The sequence below is a fragment of the Anastrepha obliqua genome, chromosome 5, assembly GCF_027943255.1.
Source record: "Anastrepha obliqua isolate idAnaObli1 chromosome 5, idAnaObli1_1.0, whole genome shotgun sequence".
Taxonomy (NCBI): Eukaryota; Metazoa; Arthropoda; class Insecta; order Diptera; family Tephritidae; genus Anastrepha; species Anastrepha obliqua.
In genome coordinates this window covers 112,248,978-112,265,438 of record NC_072896.1, presented here as the reverse complement: position 1 = coordinate 112,265,438, position 16,461 = coordinate 112,248,978, and the positions used below count along the sequence as shown (strand labels likewise).

At 36.9% G+C, this 16,461-nt stretch overlaps 1 protein-coding gene across 1 annotated transcript in view; it reads left to right on the top strand.

Moving 5' to 3' along the window:
- The window catches only part of LOC129247071 (nitric oxide synthase-like), a 256,053-nt gene that overhangs the window by 181,893 nt on the left and 57,699 nt on the right, over positions 1–16,461 (top strand). The window contains exon 11 of the mRNA XM_054885967.1: positions 13,166–13,310. Within this exon, the coding sequence (XP_054741942.1) occupies positions 13,166–13,310 (145 nt within the window). The remainder of the gene's footprint in view (positions 1–13,165; positions 13,311–16,461) is intronic.

Sequence of the window (16,461 nt, the reverse complement as noted above, 5' to 3'; positions counted from 1 at the left end):
TTAATATATCAGACCATATTTAAATTGTACATTTAGAATTAATTCATTTTGTAATCGTCATTAAGCACTTAAGGGCCTAGTAAGCAGTGTGCTAATTAAGTTACGGTTATATATCTGCTATAAATAATAATAATAATAAAATACTTTAAACGGTGACAGCTGCGCATGTCATAGAGAATGTGAAGATCCCGATACCCCAATCGTTGACGACGGAATTGTCGTTCCGTTACCCGACCATGACGAGATGAGAATAGCAATATCACGGCTAAAGAACAACAAAGCCGCGGGCGCCGACGGACTGCCGGCTGAGCTATTCAAACATGGCGGCGAGGAGCTAGTAAGGTGCATGCATCAGCTCCTATGCAGAATATGGTCGGATGAAAGCATGCCTGCCGATTGGAATTTAAGTGTGCTCTGCCCAATCCATAAGAAGGGCGATCCTGCAATTTGTGCCAATTACAGCGGGATTAGTCTTCTAAATATCGCCTATAAGGTTCTAGCGAGCGTATTGTGTGAAAGGCTGAAACCCACCGTCAACCAACTGATTGGACCTTATCAGTGTGGCTTCAGACCTGGAAAGTCTACCATCGACCAAATATTCTCAATACGCCAAATCTTGGAAAAGACCCATGAAAGGAGAATCGACACACACCATCTTTTCGTCGACTTCAAAGCTGCATTCGACAGCACGGGAAGGAGTTACCTGTATGCCGCTATGTCTGAATTTGGTATCCCCGCAAAACTAATACAGCTTTGCAAGATGACGTTGCTCAACACCAGCAGCGCCATCAGAATTGGGAAGGACCTCTCCGAGCCGTTTGATACCAAACGAGGTTTCAGACAGGGTGACTCGCTGTCGTGTGACTTCTTTAACCTGATGTTGGAGAGCATCGTATGAGCCGCAGAACTTAATCGCTCAGGCACAATTTTTTATAAGAGCGTACAATTGCTGGCGTATGCCGATGATATTGACATCATTGGCCTTAACAACCGCGCTGTTAGTTCTGCCTTCTCCAAACTGGATAAAGAGGCAAAGCGAATGGGTTTGGTGGTGAACGAGGACAAAACGAAGTACCTCCTGTCTTCAAACAAACAGTCGGCGCACTCGCGTATCGGCACCCACGTCACTGTTGACAGTTATAATTTTGAGAGAAAGAAACGACTGGCGCGCTTTGTTAATCTCGGCCAAAATCGCGTAAGCGGTTATCGCGCCAATTAAGAAGAAGAATAAAATACTGAAAACAAAAAATAAAAAATCTGTTTTGTTTTCCTTTTTACACGCAAAATGTTTTGAAGAAACACCCAAAAAACACCACTTCAAATGAGGCCAGGGCCTTAAGGGGGGAGCCTGCTTTAGATGCGTCAAAAAATCGTTTTTTGTTTTTGCATAAATGTCTTCCCAAACTATCCAAGAATGTGCTCTCAAAATTTCAGAAGCAAATTCAAAATAGTTTTGGAGTTACAGAAGAAATTGTGAGCAAACGTCGAGCAGGTATACGAGCGGCCGGATCGCTCGAAGTGCGCTTTCTCGGTTTTTTATTTTTGCGATTTTTCCTAATTGGCGGGAAAGATAGGGAAAAAGTTAAACGTGCTATCGAAACAAGATAACATTGGTTGTATTCGGAATTAAATTCTCTTCTAGTTGAACCTAAAAAACCTTAAGTTATGATTAACCCACTTTTTAAACAATCTAAAGTGAATTTGTTTTTCCAAAAAAATTATTATTTTTTTTTAATTAGCGAAAAATTCTGTATGCGGGGTGCTTTAGTTTTGGTCAATACTGGACATGCGTACGATAAGTTAATCAAAAATGGCTTCACTGTCTTAATTATTATACATATATTGCATTGTTATTGCCCATAATCCTTTCAACCCGCAAAAACAGTTAGTGGCGAATGTAAATGTCACTTATACATTATTAATCTGCACGCACGCAATGCGGCAACACATTCACAAAGGTGTCAATTTTGTAATTGGATTGCAACTCATTGCTGGGCAAAAGGGGATGGCACGAATGTAACTTCATAGTCTTAAATTGCGATAAATGCTGGGGCTGACTCAAAATGTGCAGCAACGGAGTGAGATGTGTAATTAAATAATCATTTCCGGTAACAGAACATCAAAATGATAGCAAAAATATTAATAAAGTGCAGCCAGAAGAGTAAAAGTGCGAACACAAAACGAACAACAACAACAGTAAAATACACGAAAGTCGGTGGGTGAATGCTGGCTTGATGCAAACGATGAGTGAAATGTAGAGCACAGGTGGAGATGCAATTTTGGGTTGATATAGGTTTCATCACCCACATGCACACACGCACACACACACTCGCAAGCATGCACATTCATTAAAAGCAATTAAGTGTAATTGTTGAGCTTGAACGTTTAAGGGTACGAGCGCGCGCTAGCGCTCGCGTTATTTCTATAATGAAATCAGAGTGAAAATGTGAAAAATTAAATTCATCAACATTAATGACAGCAACAGAAGGCAAAATTGAAATACACTAGCACGACTACATAGACACATAAATGCATTATAATGTGAGAGGGATGTAGTATGCGGAAATAATAATCAGCAACAACAGCAAATTCAGTTTAAGAGTAGGTGTAGGAGCGCGGGAAGCCATATGTATGTGTGTGTGAGTATATGAGGAAAGGCAGCAGCAACAGCAGGGAGAGCAATGAAAAATCTGCGCCTTTGTAAACAAGAGTGAAAATGAGGGAAACAAACAGTGTGGATAAGAATCAGCAACAAACTGACGTTGTTGGTAAATTCAGCGGGATGCGCAAACAGAAAGGCTTTCGGCGCCAAATGCAGGCGTGCTAGCGTAATGCTTGCGAGTTTGTGAGGCAGAGGCATATATGTATGTATGTTGGCGCAAAAATATAAAAAGAATTGTTAATGTAGAGAATGGGCATTTCTGCAAAATTGAAAAATATGAAAAGTGCTTCAAATTTCAATATGGCAGTAAGTGCAAGGAAATACTTAAAATTTGTTTCTCGATTTTATTTTCAAATATAATTATTCAAATACTGTCGGCGACAAAAGAAAATGTACACCACATATTGATGGATTTCGACTATTTATTTAAGTGTTTTGTAATTTTAATTATTTTTTTTATAAAGATAGGGTTCATACTACAATAAGAACCATTTACAGTAAAGCTTCGAACTATTTATAAAATTTGTAAAAATTCGGCAAATTTCCATAAAAAATAATTTAAAACTTTTTACTTAGAATAATTTCAGGTATGCAGTTTTATAGATCATTGAGTGTTGGCATAATAAAGAGCAAATTTCAAGTGAAACAAAAATCGAGTTGATTTGTTTGCTATTTCTTTCATATAAAAAAATTGAGGTAAGCGTTAAATGGAGAAAATACACAAGATCGCGGCCGAGTAAAAATTTCAAAAATCAGTCTGAAGCTTGCACTTTACTATGACTAAATTTAATAGGTTCTAAAATTGCATATTTGAAATTTTTTTTTTAAATTCTGAGTAGAAAGTTCGAAATTCTGATGGAAATTTTCCGAGTTCTTACAAATTTTGTACAAAGTTTGAAACTAGCACATCTCAATTTTGTTCTTAGAGTGGTTTAAAGTTTTTAAATTGTATTCAGAGAAATCCGATCTATGGTATAATTTCATTAGGATAATTTTCGCGGAAAATATTCATGGTTTTGGTTCAATTTGAGTTCCTTTGAAAATCCAGGAAAATTCATTTTAATCGGATATTTGAAGGCTTAAATGCTTTATTCAAATATTCGTCAGAAATTTTCAGAGAAGTTTACCGAAGCCATCGAAGCCGTCAGCGTTCATACTCTTAGTTATTTGCAAATTCTAGTTCATATTCGTACGGTAACTCATATTTATATTCATCTATACTAATATAATATTATAAAGAGGAAAACTTTGTTTGTTTGTTTGTTTGGTTGTAATGAATAGGCTCAAAACCTACTGGACCGATTTTAAAAATTCTTTCACCATTCGAAAGCTACATTATCCACGAGTAACATGGATTGTATTTTATTTTGGAAATAGGGCTCGAAATATAGGTCAAAACGTGGACCCGGGTAACCCTTGGACGTGTATATACAATATGGGTATTAAATGGAAGCTGTTGGTGTATGCTTTAGTCCAGAGTATTTTTCATGCCACTCCGTGACTGGGGTCTCGAGATATAGGTCAAAATGTGGACCCGGGTAACCTTTGGTTGTGTATGTACAATATCGGTATCAAATGAAAGCTGTTGATAAGTGCTTTAATACGGGGTAATTTTCATACCTATTGATGACTAGGGTCTCGAAATATATGCCAAAACGTGGACCCGCCGTGTCTTTGAACCGAATTAAACCAAACTTACGCACATTGTTAAGTAAGTATTGAAAATGGGTTTCGTAAAGTTTGGTTGTAATTCGGAGCACTGGCAACGGGTACAGCGTTCTTTTGAACCAGCCATAATGTCGCTTACTTTTTTAACGCTTGGGGTGGAACTGAACTGTCAAATTGCCAGTGTGAGTTACAATGTGTCAATATTTATTTCTGATTTGGATGCCATAAGGAAAAAACGTAAGTGCAATATGTGAAAATTGTTTGTGAATTTTTTTGGAGTGGATTTTGGAACAGTGAATAACTTCTTACGAAATTTGAGAATTTAATGTGAAATCCGAATGAAATTATGTGTTCGTGGAAAAAAAAATTTTTTTCGTTTTTTTTTTTGAAAAATATAAATGGATAATGGTTAAAAAAGCTCCAATGCTTAATAAAACATATAAATTGAAACGAAAAATTCATGGATGATCAGGAAAAAAGACGATTGTTTATTCATATGCGTTGATTTGAAATTTAAAAACAATCTTCTTTTTTCCTGATTTTCAATTTATATTTTATATTTACTCAAAAACAAAAAGAAAACAAAAAATATTGTTTATGCCAAAGCGCTTGAATAAAGAATAAAGAAATAAATAATATGAATACCATATATTTTCTATTTTAAACCATATCTATTCTATTTTAGTGTGCCCAGCGAAGGGGGCCGGGTTTGCTAGTTATTTATATTCATAGTCATATTCATCGTTCTTACTCATATTCATATTCATATTCATATTCAAATTCATATTAATATTCATATCCATGTTCATATTCATATTCATATTCATATTCATATTCATATTCATATTCATATTCATATTCATATTCATATTCATATTCATATTCATATTCATATTCATATTCATATTCATATTCATATTCATATTCATATTCATATTCATATTCATATTCATATTCATATTCATATTCATATTCATATTCATATTCATATTCATATTCATATTCATATTCATATTCATATTCATATTCGTTCATCCAGTGTTTACGATTTTATATATTATTAATGTTTTTACGAATGTGTACCTTCGTAGAAAAATATAGTTTTTTACACAATTAATTTTTACATACTAATTTTTTAGGTCCACTAAGTTGTGACTTGTAACTTTTCAAAATAGTCCCTCTCATCTATTGATTTTCTCCGAATTTTACTTTCTCTGGCGCTTTAAGTAGTTGTAAAAAGAAGTGTTTTCTCAAAAGAATTGCTTAAAACACTATTTGCCTATCTTCCATTTTCCATTCCACCATTCACAGTTTTATTGTTGCTCAGCTGTCGATTGATGGTGCATTGCAAAAGTTAAATTTTGAACCAAAGCGTCGAATAGCGTCGTTCAGTGATTGTTTCCCTTGTGATTTTCTCTGTTTTTGTTTCTTCTTTTTAACGAACTGAACTTACTCTTTCTGAACTTACACAAGCACACATTTTTTACTAAAAATTCCACCAACTTGCCTGCATATGAGCGAGTATATGGAAGCGAAATTAACACAGGGATATGTATTCACTCATACATACACACGCGCTTCGGCAGTTTACTTGCTGTAAAGTAAAGTGAAAGTTTAAAACTTTTGCCAGCCATTGCTCTAGGGCCGATTTGCTTAAAATGGATTTGTTGCTGGAAGTCGTTATTGCCTATAAGTGGCTGATTGCCTGACTTTTGTTTGCTTGCTTCATTGGCCCAGCTACTGATGCTTGTTGTTATTGATTTTGCAGTTATTTCGGATTTCGCAAAACAACTATAGAAGACATTTATAGATACAAGCTGCCAACACAGAAAAAGTATACGCGTTTGTATATCTACATGTATACTTTTGTAGTGCTGAAAAGTTTATGTTGCGGATCTGACGACCGTTAGTTTTCAGCTACCCATAGTTTGGGCAGATACATATGTAGTTTAAGTTGTTAACAAATTAAGCTCGAAGCAAAAGTAATATTGCATTGCTATGCTTGAACTTTCGCATCACCCGCTTAATAAAATGTAGCTTGAAGCAAATGCTGCAAACTCGTAACTATTCAAATGGAAATATTTTGAAAACAATGCACACACCATAACAATTATAGAAAGAACTACAAAGAAAAAAGAAGTGGAAATTTGTAATATTTGTTGCAGTAATAGCCATTGAAGGCTTGCCAGAAAAAGTTGTTATGCTATGTTATGTTTTGTTGTTATATCTTAGTTACAGTTAGTAACATAAATAAGTATACAGGAGCCTGATTTATGGAATTGTTTGACGCTAACGCTTTCCTGAATACGTAATCAAAATATTTTACACATGGTAGTTGTGTACTGGGATAAGCTGTCATATGCGCCTTAATTTAGCTGTAAATTTTAGGTATCGTTATCCACACTTTGATGCCAGCGAAATTTATGTCACAAAAGTTAGTATACAGCAAACGATTGTTCAGTTAGCATAACATTTATTTTGACGAATTGATTAAAAAAGTTAAAGCTACTAAAAGGCAATAATTAAAGTGAGTATAAAAATTTAGGGAAGTACGTTTTGTATTAATTTTTGCGACATTTTTAGTAATGACACCAAAACTAAAAGAGCTTTCTGATGATTTAAAAAAACTGATTATAGTGATATAGGAACATAAATCATTGCGAGAAATCGGTCCTTTGATAGATAGAAGTTTTACTACTGTTCAAAAGATTGTGAATAAATATAAAAGTGCGGGAAGCACCACTAATAAAGAGCGTTGTGGGCGTCCGCCGCTCTTGAGTAAAGAGAAAAAAGCTTAGTCGTACGGAAAATCAGGACAAACCCCAAAATAAGTGCCCCCAAATTGAAATCTGAAGTTGAAAATGAGACTGGAAAACAATTTAGCAACCAAACTATTCGCCGGGTTTGTCATAATGCTGGCTATCATGGACGTTATGTTAGGAAAAAGCCCTTCTTGGGTAGTGTCAGTCGGAGTAAACGGATTTCATTCGCAAAAGTTCATAAAAATATGACCAAACGTTTTGGAACCAAGTCATATTTTCTGATGAGTGTAAGTTCAGTATCTGTGGATCTGTTGGCCGTGAAAAAGTTTAGAGAAAAGTTAACGCGGAATTGAATCCAAAAAATATGACCGGAGGGGGCTCTGTGATAGTTTGGGGATGTGTGGCTGCGAACGGGGTTGAAAACTTGGTATTTATCGAAAATATTATGGACCGATATGGTTATTTAAATATTTTAAAAGAAAGCGCTACGAAATTGGGCCTTGGAGGAACATTTATCTTCCAGCAGGATAATGATCCCAAGCACACATCTAACATTGTACGAGAGTGGCTGTTATACAATGTGCGAAAACAGCTGAAAACACCGCCACAGCCCCCGGATATCAACACAATCGAACATTTATAAGAACATTAAAGCGGCAAATACGTAAACATCCGATTAGAAATAACGAACAACTGAAAAACGTCCTTCAAGAGGAATGGAATAAAATACCACCAGCTGTAACTGAAAGCTTGGTGAAATCAATGCCATCACGACTTTAAGAGATTGTAAAGTCTAATGGTTATCCTACCAAATACTAGGATTTGATTTTAATTATGATGCTTTCCATTTCAATTCAACCGGGCTATTCGGGTCATGTTCTTCGATTTCGATGTAACTCAAATATGTTGCTCTCTGGTCAAAATAATGAGACACGTATTTTTTTGTTCGCCCGAAAAAAATTTTTTTCAAGAGTTATCGGCAATTTTGTTTTTCGGCTCAAACTCGATTTTTTTTAATTATATAAGAAAAAAATTTTTTTAAATGCCCATAACTTAGTCAAAAATGAATGGATTTTAATAATTCTGGGTTCAAAATGATCGTAATTACTTACACGAGCGACTTCGTGTAGAAACAATTGCAAAATAGTAATTGAAAATTTTTTATTTAGCAAAAAAGAAAAAAAAATGAAATTTTTTCGAAATTCAATATTTCAAAAAGTGTATTTTTTTTTTTATAACTTTTTCCAAATCAAAAGGACATCTTAAACTTTAATTGAGCTGAATGCCTAGTAGCTAAAATGAGTTGTTTTTGAGTAATGAATTTTTGAGTAAAAAACCTGTTTCGCACTTTTTGTTTTTTGCAAAATAAAAAATTTTCAACTACTTTTTTGCAACTGTTTCTACATGAAATCGCTTGTGTAAGTAATAACGATCATTTTGAATCCAAAATTATTAAAATCGGTTCATTTTTGACTAAGTTATGAGCATTTAAAAAAGAAATTTTCTTATATTATTAAAAAAAAATCGATTTTAAGCCGAAAAACAAAACTGCCGATAAAGCTTGAAAAAAATTTTTTTCGGGCGAACAAAAAAATACGTGTCTCATTATTTTGACCAGAGAGCAACATATTAAAGTTACATCGAAATCGAAGAACATGACCCGAATAGCCCGGTTGAATTGAAATGGAAAGCATCTTATGTTGATTTCAGAAATTAATAATATGATAAACTGTGTACTTACTTTTGAGACATGAATTTTTATAAAGTTTATTTTAAAATGCTATAAATTTGATCCTTTTTAAAATTTTCTCATTATTTGGATTGCATATGATTTTTGTATTTCATTCATGTAAATAAAACACAATTTTGTTATAACTTAGGTTGTTTGAAGGAATCGATTGGGGGAAAATTGAAAACGTATCCGGTGTATACTTACTTCTGTCACTAACTGAATGTTATGTTATGCCTCCTTATGTCAAGTTGTGCTGTAATATGTTATATTTTATTCTTTTTCTTATCGATTGACGCAATAACCGCTCAGGTGATTTTGGTCTAGTTGAACAAAGCGCACTTGTCGTCTGCTGTTGTTATGTTAAGTTGATAAAACAATCAATCAGTCATCGATCACAGGCGTTGAATGGCAGTTGTTCATATGTATATGTAAAAGTTCAGGTTGTGTTAATAATAATAATACTATTTTTGCTTCAGAATCAGCACTTAAAGAAGCTTAATGAATTGTATGAAATTAGAGAGATTTTTTTTAAATAGGTACTAATATTCTTGTTAATAATAGAAGATAAAATTTAAGGCTACCATCAGCCCTAATAATTTTAGCATCTCACAATATGTGTACTGTAAAGGGAAATCTACTGAAACAGCACTTAACTCACTTGATACAGAAATCGAAAAGTCAATTTATAATAAAGAATTCACACTGGTAGCCTTCCTTCACATCGAGGGCGCGTTCAACAACATCCTACCGGATACCATAATAAAGGCACTGACGGATTTCGGGATCTCTGGCGCTCTGGTTGAGTTCATCAAAAACATGCTCTTGAGCAGATTTATGATCGCAACCCTAGGGACCTCAAAGATCAAGAAAAAAGTTAGCAGAGGAACACCTCAAGGCGGTGTGCAGTTCCCCCTCCTAAGAGGCAAATTTCCCAATACACCTGGAGAAGTCATGCTAGATTTACTAAATATGGTTGAAAACTGGTCAAAAGCAAATGGGCTAAGCGTGAACCCCAATAAAAGTGAACTCATCCTATTTACCAGGAAACATAGAATTCCAAATATAGCTCCCCCGACTCTAGGTGGAACGGCACTGTCATTTAGTGATGAGGCCCGCAACTTAGGTCTAATACTAGACAGAAAACTAAGTTGGAAGGCAAATGTCGAAGATAGAGTAAAAAGAGCGACAATAGCACTCTACTCTTGTAAACAGCTGATAGGACTAAGTTGGGGTCTTTCCCATCTTTCGTATATTAGCTTTACACAGCAATTGTCAGACCAATCCTAACATACGGTATACTAGTAGGGTGGCGGGCTTTAGATAAGTTATACATTAAAAGAGCCATGGTACATCTACAAAGAATGGCCTGTCTTTGTATCTGCGGGGCCCTTAGGATCACACCCACAGAGGCACTAAATATTACGCTTAACCTTTTACCAATAGAGCAATTCGGTAAGCAAACAGCTGTCAAAGCAGCTCTCAGATTAAGAGAAATCGGTCTACTCAGAACGAACCAGAGAGGACACTCTTTAATTTTAGAAACAATTCTCTACATTCCTGGTACAACGGATTTCTGTAGCATCAAGAATATCAAATTAAATAAATCCTTCGTCCCAGTATTTTTCCCCAAAGAGGAATGAGATAACGAGCTTATTGTTAAGAAAAATGATACAAACATCTACACAGATGACTCAAAATTAGACAACAAAGTAGGTGGAGGGGTTTACTCCGATAAACTCGGAGTATGCCAATCATTTCGGCTACCTAATCCTTGCAGTGTAATTCAGGCGGAAGTCACTGTCATAAAAGACGGACTTACGGTAATAAAAACGAGAGTATTATCCACAAATGAAGTCTTCATTTACTCGGACAGCCAAGCGGCAATAAAAGCTCTAGAATCTAAAACACACTCGTCAAAAACAGGCATAGAATGTTTTAAACTTCGAAATGACGTATTTAAGTACTACAAAGTGCACCTTATCTGGGTGCCAGGCCACAGGAATATAGCAGGAAACTGCAAGGCGGATGAACTTGCTCGAACCGGTTCAACACCCGATCTCAACCGTATAAGGCCATGCCTATAGCCACTTGTAAATTACTTATAGACAGTAAAACCATCAAAAAGGTAAATACAAGCTGGCGAAACCTCACAACATGCGAACTAAGCAGGCAGACATGGCCGAACTGGAACAGCGGTCGATCGAAGATCTTGTTAAGATTTAACAGAGAAGCTATAAGAAAAATGTTATGGGTATTAACTGGTCATTGTTTAATAGGCAGCCACGCTAGAAGGTTAGGACTCCCGTACTTCGATTTCTGTAGAAGCTGTCTTAATACAGAAGAAGAGGAAACAGTCAGACACCTTTTATGTGAGTGTGAAAGCTTAGCTACGAGAAGGCTGCGCACTGTTGATACAGCATTTTTAACCGATGTAGCGGACATATCCGATCTAAAACTAACGAAGCTCTGGTCGCTTATTAAAGTTACCGGATGGTTTGAAAAGTAACACGTAGGGTAAGGACAAGCTCCAGTGGTATCACAATGGACCTGCGAAAGGTCTAAGTGTGTCTTTACGACAACCACCCAATCTACCTACCTACCTACATTCTTGTTGCCATTTCCCATGGATTTTTGGGAAATTCTGCTAACTTCGAACTTCGGGCTCCAGCCGAGAGTAGCAGTCATAGCCTTTTAGCGAGAGTTTTGTCGTTCCTGACAGTCCTTGACCGAATTTAATGACCCCTTGTCATTTCGGTAGCGTAGAACTGGTAATCATGGAAATGTCTAACGATGCTTGGATTCGAAGAAAATATTTTTTTTATAACAAACGTGACTCGAACTCCTATATTGCCTTGTTTAATGTTGCTGCACTCACAGGCAAACTACCTTGACATGAATTATTTCCAATTTAAAATTTATGACCCTTTCTATGCTGGGTTAAAGCTGCCCTACAACTATCTCTTACATGATACCCGTATTGCTATTTATTATTTGTATGTGACTTTGGCATTGAACTTTCTTTATACCAATAGCCGTGCGGTTTTTGCTGAACAAAGAGTAGGGCGGGTCATATCTGCCACAAGGTTCCGACTTAACATCTAAGTCTTCAACCACAAAATCTGTAATGTCCATAATGTAATCTAATGTAATGAACTGCGGGCTCCGGCCAACGGGGCTAGTCTTAGCCTTTTAGTGAATGATTTGTCATAGAGGTTGTTGTTCCTGAACAGCGTGTGAAACCTTATATTGACGCCTTCAAACATAATTTTAATATTGTGACTGCGTGCAACACTCGTACCGGTGCTTCAAGCGTTCATCGAAAGATCGTTTTTAGGTGCTTCTACACTTCCGTCGGGGTGTGAACGCAAAGAGACGAGATGCTAAAAAATCCACTACAGTACTTGGCTTCGAAATTTCCCTATCCGTCATCAATACATCACATAATTTGATCTTCTTTACATGAGAGCTGTAGTTAGAACCCCAAGATTCAAAGATTTTCTTACCTTTTCCGTTCCATCGTATCAGTTTGTTCTTACGAGGGTGACAACCAAACGAGCATTCGAAGGAACCATGCATTCGAAATACGCTCATAGTTCTTAAAACTTATTCCTTGATAGTTACGGGAAAAGAGGCTTTTGTTCCACTGCTTTAGCAATTTTTTTAGGGTTGCTCACAAGCTGAGAAAGTAAACTGGTCCTGGATTTTTATATTAAGGAATAGAATATTGTTGGACGTTTAGTTCCATAGTTACAGGCTTGTGCTTGTAGCGGCCTCTACTACTGAACAGACTTTGAGGATCTCAGCCAGACGCTTTTTACGCCTTCGGTCTTTAGTTTGCACCCCAAATTGGTTTATTTTGGTTGCTATCAGAACGGTAGTCTTAGCCTTTTAGGAACACTTAAAATAATAATTTTTGTTTATTTCGAAGTGAAGGATATTCAAAACCTATGCCGACTTATGTCAACTTCTGTACCCGAAACAAAAATCCAACTCATCCATTTATTAAAAAAATTACCAAACTCTGTCGGATGACAACATTTTGAATTTCGACCGATATGTCATACATACATTTATAAATAAATATCTGCTTGCAATGAAATGAAAAATATTCGCGAATAGCCAAAAAATCTGACATCCAATAATTCAAGTTGCACATCATGTAGAATAGAGAAACGTTTTGATTTCTAGCACTATGAACAGCAAAAATGTTGAAATACTCATACATAGGTAGTACACGTATATATGTAAGTTTGTATGTATGCAAAAAAATTCACAAAACTTTTGTAATTTCAAGTATTACAAATATAAGTTTTCAAATGTTCTTTCTTTTTGTTTACACAGGGCTGTGAAATTTACATCGAAATTATTTGGGCGCGCCTTGTCAAAACGTATCAAGGCGACTGTTTTATATGCAACCGAAACGGGCAAATCGGAGCAATATGCAAAACAGCTGTGTGAACTATTGGGACACGCATTCAATGCACAGGTGAGTGACAAGCGACAGTGATTTAGTGAAGAGAGAGAAGATAGTAGTTTTTTAAGAGACTAGTGCCTAGATGCTTAAGTAGCTGATCAGTATCGGTCGGTTTATTTAAGGTATGAGAATTAAGAAATGGTATGGTAGGGATTTTGGTGTTTAAAACTTAAAACCTAAAGTATAATATTAATGAAAGAGGGAAAAGATTAAAATAATGCAATAATAAATATTTCGAAAAATATGTTATATTTTCATGCATACATTTTTTTAAATAAAAAAAAAAAAAACAAATTGTTCCAATTGCCAATTTAGACTAACCTTTGTTGAACAGTATGTCTAGTTTAGTTGTAGCTTTTTTTATTTCTTAAAAATTACCTTTTTCCAAATTTTGTGTATATTCGTAAAATGTCTTGAATAAAAATCGCGTTCGGAAATTTTAAGAATTAAAAAAACCCTACGACATTATTTTTTGCAAGAGATAACTAAACAGTTTCAAATTGATGAATTCTTGGTTGAAAATTAATAATACAGAGTGTTCCATCTATACTTATCATCCGTGATCTATAAATAATTTAGTGAAAATGCATCCATTTCGATTTCCTTCGGTTAAAATTTTATTTGCTATAATAAAATTTATTGGGTCCATGACCATAATGGTTACCGAGATGATGGTTACCATTTTCCGTAATGCACATTTGGGCTCTTTTCTCTCCCAACTTTTTAATTTGTCCCTCAGAAAGTATTTGACCAACGTTGGATTCAAACCGTTCCTTTAGGTGAGCCAATTCTTTTATTAGGAGAAACACACGACAATCGGTATTTGATCTACATCGAAATTGAAGAAGAAATTGGATTCCGGCGAGCCCGAAAAAACAGTTGGTACGACGAGAAATGTCATGCTGCCGCAGAAAGAAAGGATGCCGCCTATAAAGCCATGTTGCGATCGGGCGCAACGCGAGCTATGTGGGATCGCTACAGAGAGCTAAAAAAGGAAGAGAAACGTATTACTAGAAAGAAGAAACGAGAGGCCGAAATACGTGAGTGCGAGGAGCTTGAGATGCTGGCCAACAGGAACAACTCCCGAAAATTCTACCAGAAAGTTCGGCGACTTACAGAAGGTTTTAAGACCGTGGCGTTTTCCTGTAAGAACAAAGACCGCGAACTGGTGACTGATATCCAGAGCAGTCTGAAATTATGGAGGGAACACTTCTCGAACCTGTTAAACAGTGACAGCTGCGCATGTCACAGAGAATGTGAAGATCCCGATACCCCAATCGACGACGACGAAATTGACGTTGCGCTACCCGACCATGACGAGGTGAGAATAGCGATAACGCGGCTAAAGAACAACAAAGCCGCAGGCGCCGACGGACTGCCGGCTGAGCTATTCAAACATGGCGGCGAGGAGCTGGTAAGGTGCATGCATCAGCTCGTATGAAAATTATGGTGGGATGAAAGCATGCCTGCTGATTGGAATTTAAGTGTGCCCAATCCATAAGAAGGGCGATCCTGCATCTGTGTCAATACCGCGGGATTAGTCTTCTAAATATCACCTATAAGGTTCTAGCGAGCGTATTGTGTGAAAGGCAGAAGCCCACCGTCAACCAACTGATTGGACCTTATCAGTGTGGCTTTAGACCTGGAAAGTTGGTAACCAAATATTTACAATACGCCAAATCTTGGAAAAGACCCACGAAAGAAGAATCGACACACACTATCTTTTCGTCGATTTCAAAGCCGCATTCGACAGTACGAAAAGGAGTTATCTGTAAGCCGCCAAGTCTGAATTTGGTATCCCCACAAAACTAATACGGCTGTGCAAGATGACGTTGCTCAACACCAGCAGCGCCGTCAGAATTGGGAGGGACCTCTCCGAGCCGTTTGATACCAAACGAGATTTCAGGTAGGGTGACTCGCTGTCGTAAGATTTTTTTAGCCTGATGTTGGAGAGGATCGTAAGAGCGTACAATTGTTGGCATATGCCGATGATATTGACATCCGCATTAACAACCGCGCTGTTAGTTTTGCCTTCTCCAAACTGGATAAAGAGGTAAAGCGAATGGGTTTGGTGGTGACCGAGGACAAAACGAAGTACCTCCTGTCTTCAAACAAACAGTCGGCGCACTCGCGTATCGGCACCCACGTCACTGTAGACAGTTATATTTTCGAGGTTGTAAAAGACTTCGTGTATTTAGGAACCAGCATTAACACCGATAACAATGTCAGCCTTGAAATCCAACGTAGAATCTCTCTTGCCAACAAGTGCTACTTTGGACTAAGTAGGCAACTGAGTAGTAAAGTCCTCTCTCGACGAACAAAACTAAAACTCTACAAGGCTCTCATCATGTCCGTCTCAACGTAAGGCGCAGAAGGTTGGACGATGACAACATCCGATGGAGCGACGCTTGGAGTGCTTGAGAGAAAGATTCTGCGTAAGATTTTTGGACCTTTACACGTTGGCAACGGCGAATATCGCAGGCGATGGAACTATGAGCTGTATGAGCTTTACGACGACATAGACATAGCGCAGCGAATACAGATCCAGCGGCTACGTTGGCTGGGTCATGTCGTCCGAATGGATACAAACGCTCCGGGTTTGAAAGTATTCGATGCGATCCCAGCTGGTGGTGGTAGAAGAAGAGGAATTGGTGTTTCGAATTGGCGCCGGGTAGCACGAGAAAGAAATTAGTGGCGCGCTTTGTTAAACTCGGCCAAAATCGCGTAAGCGGTTATCGCGCCAATTAAGAAGAAGAGGATTGGTAGAGCACTAGATAATTTTGGCTTCTTTCGATCTGGCTCGATCTCGAAATCCGTTGACTTTTCGAAACCCGCCTGCTTTCAAGGAAATGCCGCACGATTTTACCCAATCTTCATTTTTCATTTTGACTATTGTGGCATAAAAAAACTTAACACCCACTTTTGCCCACGTTTTGTGGTACAACAAAAATAGTGTTGATTGCTTACTTTCTTAGCAAACGTTTTTATTGCTATTCTTTTGAGTACATAGTAGCTTTTCCAAGAGGATATCACGGATATATTAAGTAGTTCAAGTTGCCTGACCCAGGGTGAGAATTAAACCTCTCACTTCACCAGAAAAATTCAGGAAAATTTTTGAAAATTCAAAAATAATGTTTTTGCTGACCGCATTGGGTATTGTCTT